The 12,515-nt window shown below is 39.3% G+C and overlaps 1 protein-coding gene across 1 annotated transcript in view; it reads left to right on the forward strand.

Annotated features, from left to right (window-relative positions):
• Positions 1-718: 718 nt before the first annotated feature.
• The window catches only part of Pcolce2 (procollagen C-endopeptidase enhancer 2), a gene marked incomplete at its 5' end in the record, with an annotated part of 73,262 nt that continues 61,465 nt past the window's right edge, over positions 719-12,515 (forward strand). Inside the window, 1 exon segment of the mRNA XM_013506286.1 lies at positions 719-827. Coding sequence (XP_013361740.1) covers positions 719-827 — 109 coding nt within the window.

Raw genomic sequence — 12,515 nt, forward strand, 5'->3', positions numbered from 1 at the left:
CCGCTGCGCCAAGTTCGCGCCTGGCAGCTCTTCGCGGGGACCTGGGCTTGGGACGCGCCCGAAGTCCAGTTTGGGCATCTCTTCTTCCGTGTTCATCCACGCGAACCTCCCTTTTCGGTGCGATTTGCAGAAAAAGGGGAAGAGAACTAGGCATGTCTCCAAATCTGGGAATTTAAAAAGTTTTTATATTCACCAGTTGCTGCCTGTCTTTAAAACCGTGTCTGAAATCCTCACCTGGCCTCTCACCTTCTCTCCCGCTCTCTCCAGTTAAATTGATCCGTTTATCATTTTCCTGCTAGACTTGAACACTATACGAAGGACTTGATACCATGTATATACACACACACACACACACACACACACACAAATACATATATATGCATATATATAATTATGATAGCATCTGGAGACTTATGAGGCTATAATTTAAATATTCTAGGAGCTAGCAAGTTTTCAGATACTTTATCTGGTCGAAGCATCTGTTTATTTGTTTGTTTATTTATTTATTTCGGCGCTGGAGATTGAACCCAGAGCCTCCCACATACTAGGAGTAGCTGGGAATACAAGAGTGGGTGGGTCACCAAGCCCCGCTGGCACAAACGTTTGTTAAACACAATTAACTGCTACCCATACGGATGTGTTATACCTTTCTGAGGTTGACATTGGATTATTAGATCATGTTTCAAATTAAGTACCCTTTCTTCTTTTGTTTTCCCAGACCTGTTTTCAGATGTGGCGGCGTTCTTACTGGAGAATCTGGATTTATTGGCAGTGAAGGTTTTCCTGGAGTGTACCCTCCAAATAGTAAATGCACTTGGAAAATCACAGTAAGCGTTTTAAAAAAGAGATTCTCCTGGAGGTGGATACTGGAAACAATGTGGGGCTGCTGCCTTTAGTCCTCTAGCCACAGAATTTGAGTGAATGCCTGAATAAATGAAATGTTGGATTTACTTCAAGTATTTGGGAGATTTTTATTAAGAGATATAGTGGTGTCCTGCATTCGCAATTAGCAAGATAATACTTGAAGGAATAAATTTTAAACCAGATGTGTTTCTGAAAACCCAGCTGGACTGAGTTGAGTTTTATGGATTCATAATTAAGTCTATTTTCACTTGAAGGCCTGTTGTAGTGACCTTTGGAAGTCAGTTGTTGCTCAGGCCTGCTTAAATTCCCAGTGGGAAATAAAAGATCAAAGTGCTTGGACTACTTCATACCCATTAGGGAAAGAAAAAGGGAGGGAGGGGAAAAAATCCCCGCTTAATGTCCCTGGCTAGAAACCACCATGACATGAGGGGTGGGGACAAGTAATGACAAGGGCGAATAAAATGCCCAAGCTGGTTAGTAATGGTTGGATTATGTAGTCAAGATAAAAAGCTGGACTTGGAAACAACTTTTTTTTTTTAAAGTCTGGATTTAATCCACTAGATTGACCCATTTTAGTGTGTAACAAACACTTACTACTTCCAGTTGGTGTAGCAGCACTGCTGTCTTCATGTTTTTGTTGTTGTTGGGAAGTGCTTGGTAACTGAAAACATTTTTCACTGAGAGCTTCATTTGACCACCCTTAGATTATGATTTGAAAAGTAGCTACCTCTGACTGAGCCAACTAGCATTTACTGTAACAAGTAGTCAGGGAGCATGTTCTCACGGACTCCTCAAGCCCATTCTGAAGAAGTATTGTATTCCCATTTTATAAAAATAGAAGGTGAGACCTAAAACAATTAAAGGTATTGATTCGATCAACCTCAGCTTTATATAAAGTAAAACCTGTTCTACAACGAGGCATTCCACCAACAAGTCATTTGACAGGCAGAGCTGAGAAGTCCCACTCCATAATGTAAAACTCAGTTCTTATATGCGTTGTTCTCCTATAAAATGGAGCCATCTGATGAATTGGTGCAGATTTCTTTACGTTATTATAGCATATGGAGCCAGGAGAGAATAAGTTGTAGAAAGTCTCTTTGAAATATTAAAATAATGATATTAACGTAAATGTGAAATAATGCTCCAAACATTCATAAAAGTAACTTGCGTTTCCTGTGATAGTTGTGTTTTAATTGTAATTAAATAGTTGCTAGTTTAAAATGATCCAAAAAGATTTGTGGCTAAAAGGCATCAGGTCAAAATTCACAGATGGTCCTTGTGTTTTGAGGATTGCAGGACGGTGGTGTGGCATCAGACTTTGGGTGTGTGTGTGTTGGGGTTGTTTCCACTGAATGCTGTCAGAGGAGCAGTTTGCCTTAGGAGAGGCCTGGTTGCCTCATTCTGTGGGTGCAGGGGAAGTGTTTGGATGTGCCGTTTGGACATAATGTGAATGTTAAGCCTGCGTACTTGTCACCAGAGTCCTAGGCCAGAGCCTGACTCTGAAAGTCCCAACACACCAGATTTGGCTCCCTGCTGCGTGGAGAATCCAACCAGAGATGAGTGCTGGTGAGCTAGTTAAGACATTTATTACTATGACGATACCAATACCCTAAGCCCTGTCTTCAGGATACTGATAGGAGCTCCAGGATTATACATGGAAAGGACAAAATCTGGGAACAAGAAGTATACGTAGACAAGCAGACTTGGTCAGATAGTTCAGGTTGGTCTAGTTCTGTGGGGTCCTGCTAGCTCTGGTGAAATCATTACTGCTTGGGAGGCAGTTTTGTTCCCTCATGATATGATCTGCCTGTAAGTCTTGCTGTTCCTGGAACCTGAGGTAAACTGAAAATAAATGACCCAGAGAAAAAACAGGCCAGAGAAGCAAAATGGAGTCAGTCAGGATAATGACTGGATCCTCCTTTTTTGTGTTTGTTTGTTTTTCCGGTACTGGGAATCGAACTCACAACCTTGCGCTTGCCAGGTAGGTGCTGTGCCACTGAGCTAAATCCCCAGCCCCTTGGATCCTCCTTTAAATCTCTAATTTTAAGATGGGTGCGATGGCGCACACCTGTAGTCCCAGCACTCTCTCAGGAGACTGAGGCAGGAGCATCACTGCTAGTTTGAGACCAACCTGGGCTACAAAGTAAGTTCAAGGCCAGCCTGAATTGCATAGTGAGACCCTGTCTCACAAAGACAGAAAAAGAAAATCCCCAATTTTAAAGCTCAGCTCAGCAGGGAGACTTGGTTGTATACAAATTCTCTTTCCACTCCTCATAAACTGTGCAACTAGGATTTATCATTTTTTTAAGCCGCAGGCTTTGTTGTGAAGACAAAATGAGATAGCACATGTAAAGCCCTGTGCCTGAGCAGGAAGTTTGATTTGCTACAAGAACCTGTCAAGGAGGCTAGTGTAGCTGGAACAGAATGACTTAGGGGAACAGTGGAAAGAGTAGAAGTAAAGAAGATGAGCAGAACCCTGGAGGCCAGGGTGAGGAGCTTGGTTTTTGTTTTGAGTAGGAGGCTGCTGGAGGATTTTAAGCAAGCAATGAGATTATCTGGTTTTAAGGGCATTCTGGCTGCTGTCTGGAGGATGAATTATAGGGCATTAAGAATGGAAGCAGGGAGGTGGGTTAGGAAGTTGTGACGTACACAAGAGGAGATGGTGGAGTAATTAGGGAGGTAACAAAGATGAAGAAGCAGGGAATCTCCTGTCTTCTTAAGTGTTTTCTTAGCAAATCTGCATGCAGTTGGAGTAGTGCTACTGACTGAAAGGTCAGTGTCCCAGGCCCTGGCCCTGGCCCGGCCAGTGTTCCATACAGGGTTGTGCTCTGCTAGAACCTTAACCACGGCAGACGATGAAGATTTTCTTCCTTTTTATTAGTTTCTATTAGTATGTATGTTATGGCTTGTATGTAGATATTCCCTCAAAGTCTCTTGTGCTCATAGGTGGGGCATTTCAGCCTGGCTGGATCTAGGGTATGTGATGGTGGTCTTAGGGGTGTATGGTACTTACATGTGCAAGCACCACATTGTCTCACTAGTGTAAAACCTGAAAGAGTTAATTTAAACTAGGAGGTATGATAGACATTGTGAAATGATAGGGAAACACTAAAGGGCAATTGGGATGTGGGAAAAGAGAAGGGAAAGAAGGAGAAATTTTGTATGTATGTGTATACAGGATAGTTAACATAGTTGTCCTATTGTCTTCTATTTCTTTGCTGAAAGAAACTGTCAGTGAGTTCTTGATTGATCAATATTGCATGTCTCTATCTGTTTTCATGAGAAACCACTTTGAAGATATCAATATGTAATACAACAACCATTGTTAATTTCCTACCACTTTGTTTGTAACTCTGTATTGTCTATACTGTTCTTTTGCTATTTTGTAAAAGGTTGGCTGTCAGTGTTTTCCTTGTTTTATTTTTAAAATAAAATTTTTAAAAAAGGGTGTATGGTACTAAATTATTCTGCTGATTAGTTTAGTATAGTTCTGGGTGTGCATAATGGAAGGCCCACACTGGGTGTAGGTGGAACCTCCAAAAGGCTGGTAGATTGGATGGGATAAAAGGGAAAGGGAGGCTCACGTTGCTGTGCTTGCTGCTGCCTGCCTCCTCCGCCATGGATTGTATCTCCTCTGTCATACCCCTCTACCATGCTGCCCTGCCTTGGAGCCAGTTAATTGTGGACTGAACCCTCTGTGAACTGTGAGCTGAAATAAACTTCTCCTCCTTTAACTTGTGGGTACTAGCTGTTGTGTCTCAGTGGTGAGAAAAGTAATTGAGACAGATTTTCATACCAAGAGTGGGGTTTTTGGTGTGACTCTCCTGACCATGTGGTTCAGGAGCCTTTGGAACTGGCTATAGGAATATTTGGGAATGATTTGTAGTTTCCACCTGAAGAAACAGCCTGGAATGCTATAAGCTGAACTTGATGAGAGATTCTAGTCGAAGTTCAGAAGACCAGAATGTTGACTACAAGGTAGCTGGAAAAGACCAGGCTCAGGAGGTATCCGCTGGAAAGAAAGACTACGTTGGCAGTTGGACTCCAGACCATGTGTGTTATGCTCTGGCTGAAAATTTGTCTGCATTTTGTTCTTGTCCAAAGAATTTGCCTGAGACTGAGAATAAGGGCGGCAGACTAATTAATCTAGCAGAAGAAATTTTAAGGTAATCTAATGTTGAGGCTGTGCATAGCTACTGTTGGAGGCTTGTAGCCAGATCTAGTTTTGAGAATCAAGAGCAAGGAGCTCAGTAGGATGACTTAAAACATTTTGAGTGTGGTCAGAAAGGAAGCTTTGGTAAGGTTACAGCCTGCAAAGAAGGAGAAGAGGAGAATTTGGTTGCTGAGAAGGAACAGAACAATAGAAAAGATGACCTGAGAACATCACGAGAACCAGCAGGACTCTACCTCTTATAGCCTCCAAATTACCAAGGTGAAAAACTTGGCTTTGAGAACCAGAGCACCATGTGCTATTGTATGTTGGAAGTATTTAGAGAATTTGTTCCTCAGAATTGAGTTCACAACACTCAGAAATCCAGGCACTTGACTCCTCCAGCCGAGAGAGAAGGCGGCCTGGCTACTGCTCCAGCTGGTGGCAGACCTTGACATCATCCACATGATGCTAGTTTAGGCAGTGCAGAAAGCAAGAGTTGTGGGGTCAGGAAGGCCTCCACCCAGATTTCAGAAGAAATCCTGGAAGACCAGGCAGTGTGCCCTTGAGAGGGCAGTGTGAAACTGTGAGTGTGAAGCTGAAGGTCCAGTAGAGAACCTATAGATTATGAGAAGCGAAGAATGTGGATCAGCTGAGGAAAACTGCAAGGAGTGAGCAAAACCAGCCTAAGAGAGAAGCCATGAGAGCTGCAGCCAAGATGCCATTGTGGGAGAGCCTCCCCAGCCTTTTGAAGTTCACTTCTTGCCATGGATTGCCTTGGATGCTGGACTGGAAGTACAGGACTTAATGTTTGCCTTGTTGCATTTTGGACTTGCTTCGGTCCCATTCCTTTCTATCCTCTTATTTGTACCACTTGGACTGGGAATGTTTATCTTATGCCATTGTATGTTGGAAGTATTTAACTTTGTTTTCATTTGTACAGAAGCTTGCAGCTAAGAGTTTGCCTTAAATTTCAAAGGAGACTCTGAACTTGGACTTGTCAGAAATTTTAAAACTCTAGGACTTTGGTATCTCTTAGAGATGGATCAAATGCATTTTGCATAAAGGAATGTACATGAGTCTTTTGGGAGCTGGAGGTGGAATGTTATGGCTTGTATCTGGACATCCCCTCGAAGCCTCATGCCCTCATAGGTGGGATTTTTCAGAGTGGGTTAGATCTAGGGTGTGTGGTACTGGGATTAAAGATGTATGGTACTAAATTATTCCACTGATTGGTTTAGCATAGTTCTAGGTATCAATAATGGAAGGCCCACCTTGGGTGGAACAAAAGGGGAAAAGAGGCTTGCCTTGCTGCCTGTGCTGCTTGCTGCCTCATGCCTGCTTTGCTATGGACTTTTCTCCTCTGCCATGACCTAATGCCATGTCTCCCTGCCTTGAGCCAGTTGACTATGGACTGAAACCTCTACAAACTGAGCTGAAATAAATCTCTCCTTCTTTAACTTTTGAGTATCAGGTATTATGTCTCAGTGATGAGAAAAATAACTAAGACATACATGTTTGCAGTGCATAATGATTGCGTTCATCGTGCGGAGTTGGTACATGTACATAACACACCTTACTTCTTTTTACATCCCTTTCCTCTCCCATCCATGTGTTTTTGGACATATAGGCTGCTTCCAAGATTTAGCTACTGTCACTGCGCGGTTATAAACATGGGTCTGCATGTATCACTGTAATATGTCTTTAACTTTTGGGAATATATGTAGGAGGAAAATTCCTGTGTCAAATGGAATTTCTTATTGTAGTTTTTTGAGAAATTTTTCATACTGATTTCCATAATGGTTGTATTACTTTACATTCCCATAACAATGAAAAGCAGTTCCTCCTCTCTACCCACTGAAGCCTTGCCTGCATGTTTTTATCTGATTTCTGGAGTAAGATAGAATCTCAGTGTGTTTTAATATGCATTTCTGTAATGACCAGAGATGTTGAACATTTTTTCATGTATTTATTGTCCATTTGTATTCTTCTGAGAAATGTCTGTTCAGTTCAGTTGCCCATTGTTTCAACTGGGTCTTTTATTTCAGGGAGTCCAAATTTTTTTGAGTTCTTTCCTCTGTCTGAAGAATAGCTAGCAAAATGTTTTTTCTCATTCTGTAGGTTGTTTCTTCTCTCTGTGGTTTCCTTGACTGTGCAGAAGCTTTTTAATTCGATATGTCTTTGTCTGTGCCTGTGCCTTCAAGAAAGGGGCCAAAAACTTAATGCTGGAGGAAAGATCACCTCTTTAACAAATGGTGCTGGATGTGCTTGTAGGCTTTCCTGCATCCCTGTATTCTGTTCTATTAATCTATGTGTCTGTCTTTTTCCCAATAGCATGCTGTTTTTATCACTGCAGCTTTGTAGTGTGACTTGAAATCCAGAATTACGATTCCCTCTGCCTTGTTCTTATTGCCCAGGATTGTTTTTGCTATTCTAGGTCTCTTGTGATTCCATATTTTAGGATTTTTTTCTCTGATTCTGTGAGGAATGCTATTGGTATTTTAATTGGGATTAAAATACACAAAATATATATACATAAATATTAATAAATATAAATATATAAATCTATATAGCAGTTTTGGAAGTATGGCCATTTTTATTATATTGATTCTAGCTATACAGAAGCAGAGAATATCTTCCCATTTTCTGATGTCCTTTTCAATTTCTCATTTCAGAGTAATATAGTTTTCATTGTAATACAGTTTTCATTGTACAGGTTTTTCACTTCCTTGTTTAGATTAATTCCTAAGTATTTAATTTTTCTTGATGCTATTGTACAAGTTATTATTTCCCTAATTTCTTTCTTGGTGAGTTTACTATTAGTGTGCAAGGAATGCCACTGTATAGTGGTATATATAAGTGATGTATATAGACATATCTATCTATCCACCTATAGATAGATATATTATAAAGATATCTATATCAACCTATAGATAGATAGACATATTCCTTTTTTTCCTTCTCTTGCCTAATTGCTCTGGCTAATGTTTCAAGAAATATACTGAAGGGGCTGGAGGTTTAGATCCGTGGCACAGTGCCTGAGTTTGATTCCCAGCACCTAAAAAAAATACATATTAAAGTAGTAAATATATTAAACAGACATCCTTGTCTTGTTCCTGATTATAGAAAGAAAGCTTTCAGATTCTCCCCACTTAATATGTTGACAATTTGTTTGTCATAAATGGCTGTTACCAGATTGAGATAGGGTCCTTCTATATCTGTTTTCCTCAGATTTTTTTTTTATCATGAATGGATATCAGACATTGTCAAAGGCTTTTGCTGCAGCAGTTGAGAAGATCATGTGAATTTTGTCCTTACTTCTGTTTATGTGATGTGTTATATTTATTGATTTGTATATGTTGAACCTTTGTTGCATGCCTGGGATGAATCCTACTTGGTCATAATGTATGATCTTTCTGATGATTTGTTGCATCCTGTTTGCCAGTATCTTATTGCAGATTTTTTTTGTTTTTGTTTTTGATTTTGTTTTTGTCTTTTTGAGACCAGGTTTCACTATACACTTCAGGCTGGCCTTGAACTTTGTATTCAAGGCTGGCCTCGAACTCATAGTGATCCTCCTGCCTCAGCCTCCTGGGCTAACAGGCATGAGCCACTATACCTGGCATATTGTAGATTTTTGCATAAATGCCCACTAAAGAGATTGGCCTGTAGTTCTCATTTTTGGTTGGGCCTGTTTTTGGCTTAGGAATCAGGGTAATGCTTGCTTCCAGGAATGATTTTGGGAGTACTCCTTCCCTTTTAATTTCATTAAAAAGTTTAAGGAGCATTGGTGTTAGATCTTCCCTGAAGTTCTTGTAGAATTCAGGAGTGAATCCACTGGGACTTGGGTTTTACTTGGTAGTTTTTCTTTTATTATTACTTCTTCAATATCATTGCTTGACATTGGATTATTCAGGGTTTTTATGTCCTCTTGGTTGAGCTTTGGATATATATAGATATAGATATAGACAGATACATAGATATATACATATAGATATATAAATATCTCCACTCATTTCTTCTGAGTTCTCCATGTCATTAGAGTATAGGTTTTTTAAGTAGTTACTAATAATCTTCCAGATTTCAGCAGAGTCTGAGACTTTGTTGTGATTTCACTTTTTTCATTTCTAATTGCATTGATTTGCTTCTTTTCTTTCCTTTTTTGGTAAGAATGGCTAGGGATTTGTCCGTTTTGTTCATTCTTTCAAATAAGCAGCTCCTCAATTCATTGATTCTTTATATCTTTTTTTGGTCTCAAAATCATTTATTTCTGCTCTGATCTTTATAACTCCCTGCCTTGTGCTAGTTTTGGATTTGAATTCTTGTTTTTCTAGGACCTTGCAGTGCATCATTAGATTATTTTTTGGTTTGGGGGGAGTTTTGGTTTTGTTTTTGCTTTTATGAGACAGGGTCTTGCCATGTAGCTCTGGCTGGCCTTGAACTCACTGTGTAGTTCAAACTGGCCTCAATCTCATGGCAACCCTTCTTCCTCAGCCTCCTGAGTACTGGGATTACAGGCATGCACCACCACACCAGGCCTATCATTAGATTATTTATTTGAGCTTGCTCTGTTTTTGTGAGGTGGGCATTCACAGCTATGAACTTCCTGCTTAGGACTACTTTTATTGTGTCCCGTAGGTTCCAGTGTGTTGTATTGCGTTATCGTTGATTCTAGGAATAGTTGATTTCTTCTGTGACCCATTGATTAGTCAAGAGGTTATTATTTAGTTTCCATGTGTTTGCATAATTCCTGTGATTTCTTTTGCCAATGGCAATTGTGTTATGGTATGGTAATATGCATGGGATAATTTCAGTTCTTTTTCATTTATTTGTGCATGCTTTATGGGCTAGCATGTGTTCTATTTTGAAGAAAGTCCTGTGCGCTGCTGAGAAAAATGTGTATTCTGTTGGTGGTAGTGGAACACTCTAGATAACTGTTCAGTTCATTTGTTCAGAAGTTTGATTGAACCCTGATATTTCTTTGCTGGTTTTTTTGTCTAGTTTATCTGTCTGTGACAGTCGGTTATTGAGGTCTCTCATTGTGTTGATGTTGATCTAATTTTTTTATGCCCAGTAATGTTTGCTTTATGAAGTTGGATATGTTGGGGTTTGATATAGATATGTGTATAATTATTGTCTTTGTACTGAACTGTTTCCTTAACCAGTGCATGGTGACCTTGCCTCTTCTGATGAGTTTTGGCTTGAGGTCCACTTTGTCTGAATAACAGCTTTTTGTTGGGTTCCTGTTGCATGAAGTATTGTTTTCCATTCTTTGATTTTTGGTCTATGAGTTTCTTTTTGTGTTAAATGTGTTTCTTGTGTACAGCGTACTGTTGGATTTTGTTTCTTGATCTATTCTGCAAATCTGTATCTTTTGATTGGAGAATTTAGACCATTCATATTGAGACTTATTTCTGAAAGGTATTGACTTATTCCTGTCATTGCATTATTTTACTGTTGCTGGCCCCCCAACCCCACCGTTTCTGCTTAACTGATCACACTACCTGGTGCATTTATTTATTTATTTATTTGCTTCATTGATGGTTTCTAGGATATCCTTGAAAAATGTTTAGAGTTCTGGTTTGGTGGTCTTGAGTTTCTTGAGGTGTTCTTTGTCATGGAAATACCTTATTTCTCCATCAATTTTGAAAGAAATGTTTTGTAAGTTATATAAGCCTGGGTTGGAAGTTGCATTTTTTAGGGCTTGAAACACTCCACTCCAAGCTCTTATGGCTTTTAACATTTGTGTTGAGAAAGAAGTCTGCTGTAATTCTAGTGGGTTTACCTTCATAAGTGATTTATTATTTTTCTTTACAGCTTTTAAAATACTGTCCCTGTGTGGGACTTCTGGTATTGTGACTATGATGTGATTTTGATCATGGCTGTTGGGATCCGATATCCATCACTTTTCTCTATATTTAATTCTTTCCTAGTATTTGGAAGGTTTTTTGCTATTATTTATGTAAACAGATTTTTTTATGTCCCTTGTGCTGTCTTCTGATTTTTCACCTATTCCAATTAATCTTAGATTAGTATTTTTTGAGTCATCTATCAGCTGTTGAATGCATTTTTCGTGTTGTTTTAAGGTATATTTTTGTCTTTGAAAGCACCCCTACCTTCTAATTCTGATATTCTGTCCTCACATGGGTCACTTCTGCTGCCCATACTTTTAATATATTTTTAATCTGGATTTCTATTTAGAATGTATTAGTGGATGCTAATTCTTTGCTAAACTGATCATTCATGTTTTGTATCATTTTTTTTAGCTGAGCTTGCTTTTTATCAGTATTTTATAAGCTCCCTGATTATTTTGTTATCTCCGTTATCTGATTAGTTGCTTTCTGTGAGCCCCCTGAGCACCTCTGTGATTTGTTTTTTAATCTCCTGTTATACTTTTGAATAATTCAGCTGTATTGGTTTTGCTTTCCTCCCCTTCAATGCCCCATGGATCAGCTTTAGGGGAGCTGGGAATTTTGGCAGGCATTTTGTTGCCTTATTTTCTCATGTTTCTGTTGTTTATTATTTGTTTATTTGTTTTGTTTTGTGCTTAGGCATGCCATTATAGTGGAAAGACTTTGTTGCTAGTATGGAGACCTCTATAGCTAGTCTGCTTTTTCATGATGGACTCAAGGTATGAGTCCTAAGATCCTGTTTAGATGGAGAGGGAGATGCAGTATGATTGACCTAGCACCCAATTCTCTGGGAATGGACTGAAATATTATTTGTATCACCAAGATTTTGGACCTATTCTAGGTGCCCCAGGTTTTGACATACCAAGAAAACCTATAAATAGCAACAGCTGTGCAACCCTAGTAATAGCACTTTAATCAGCAACAGTAATATTGTCCAGGATAAAGTGGATATTGACATACAGTTCGAACCAATAGTGTACCGCCCTTAACCTTAGCAGAGAAATCTAGATTTATATTATAAACCCTAAGACAAACCAAATATTAACATACATTAAATATTTAGTAAATGAGCCTGGATTCTGGATCTCTCAGAGGCTGAATTTTGCTACCAATCACCACTCCACCATTTTCATTCTCCCTGGACTATAAAGACTTTACCAAAGCCAGTCAATCCTATTCATTTTCCCGCCCCTACCATCAATAATCCAAGAATAGAGTTCACACTCAGTGATTAGCTGTCACTTCTGTTAAAACATCACAGAGGTATCTTTCTTGCTGAGACGTCTTTCCCATTACAGAGATGGAAAAATCTCTGAGTGCCCATCAAACTTCAACTCCTGAGCTGGAGAGAAATATCCTGCGTAAGGTCACTTGCCTCCCACTTGATTCTTCCAAACTGGAGCCATGTGCCAGCCTTGTAACTTTCACTACCACATGGTTTTTATTAAACTATCTTATCAGTGGCAAAATGAGAAAAGTCTAATTTTAACAACTACAGGAAAGGTGGATATCAGTTGTCACAAGCAAACAAAGTAGCCAATTGTATTATACTTTCTGATACAAAAATACAGCCTAAGGATTAGAAATTT

Source organism: Chinchilla lanigera, unplaced genomic scaffold (genome assembly GCF_000276665.1).
Source record: "Chinchilla lanigera isolate Chin_1 unplaced genomic scaffold, ChiLan1.0 scaffold00107, whole genome shotgun sequence".
NCBI lineage: Eukaryota > Metazoa > Chordata > Mammalia > Rodentia > Chinchillidae > Chinchilla > Chinchilla lanigera.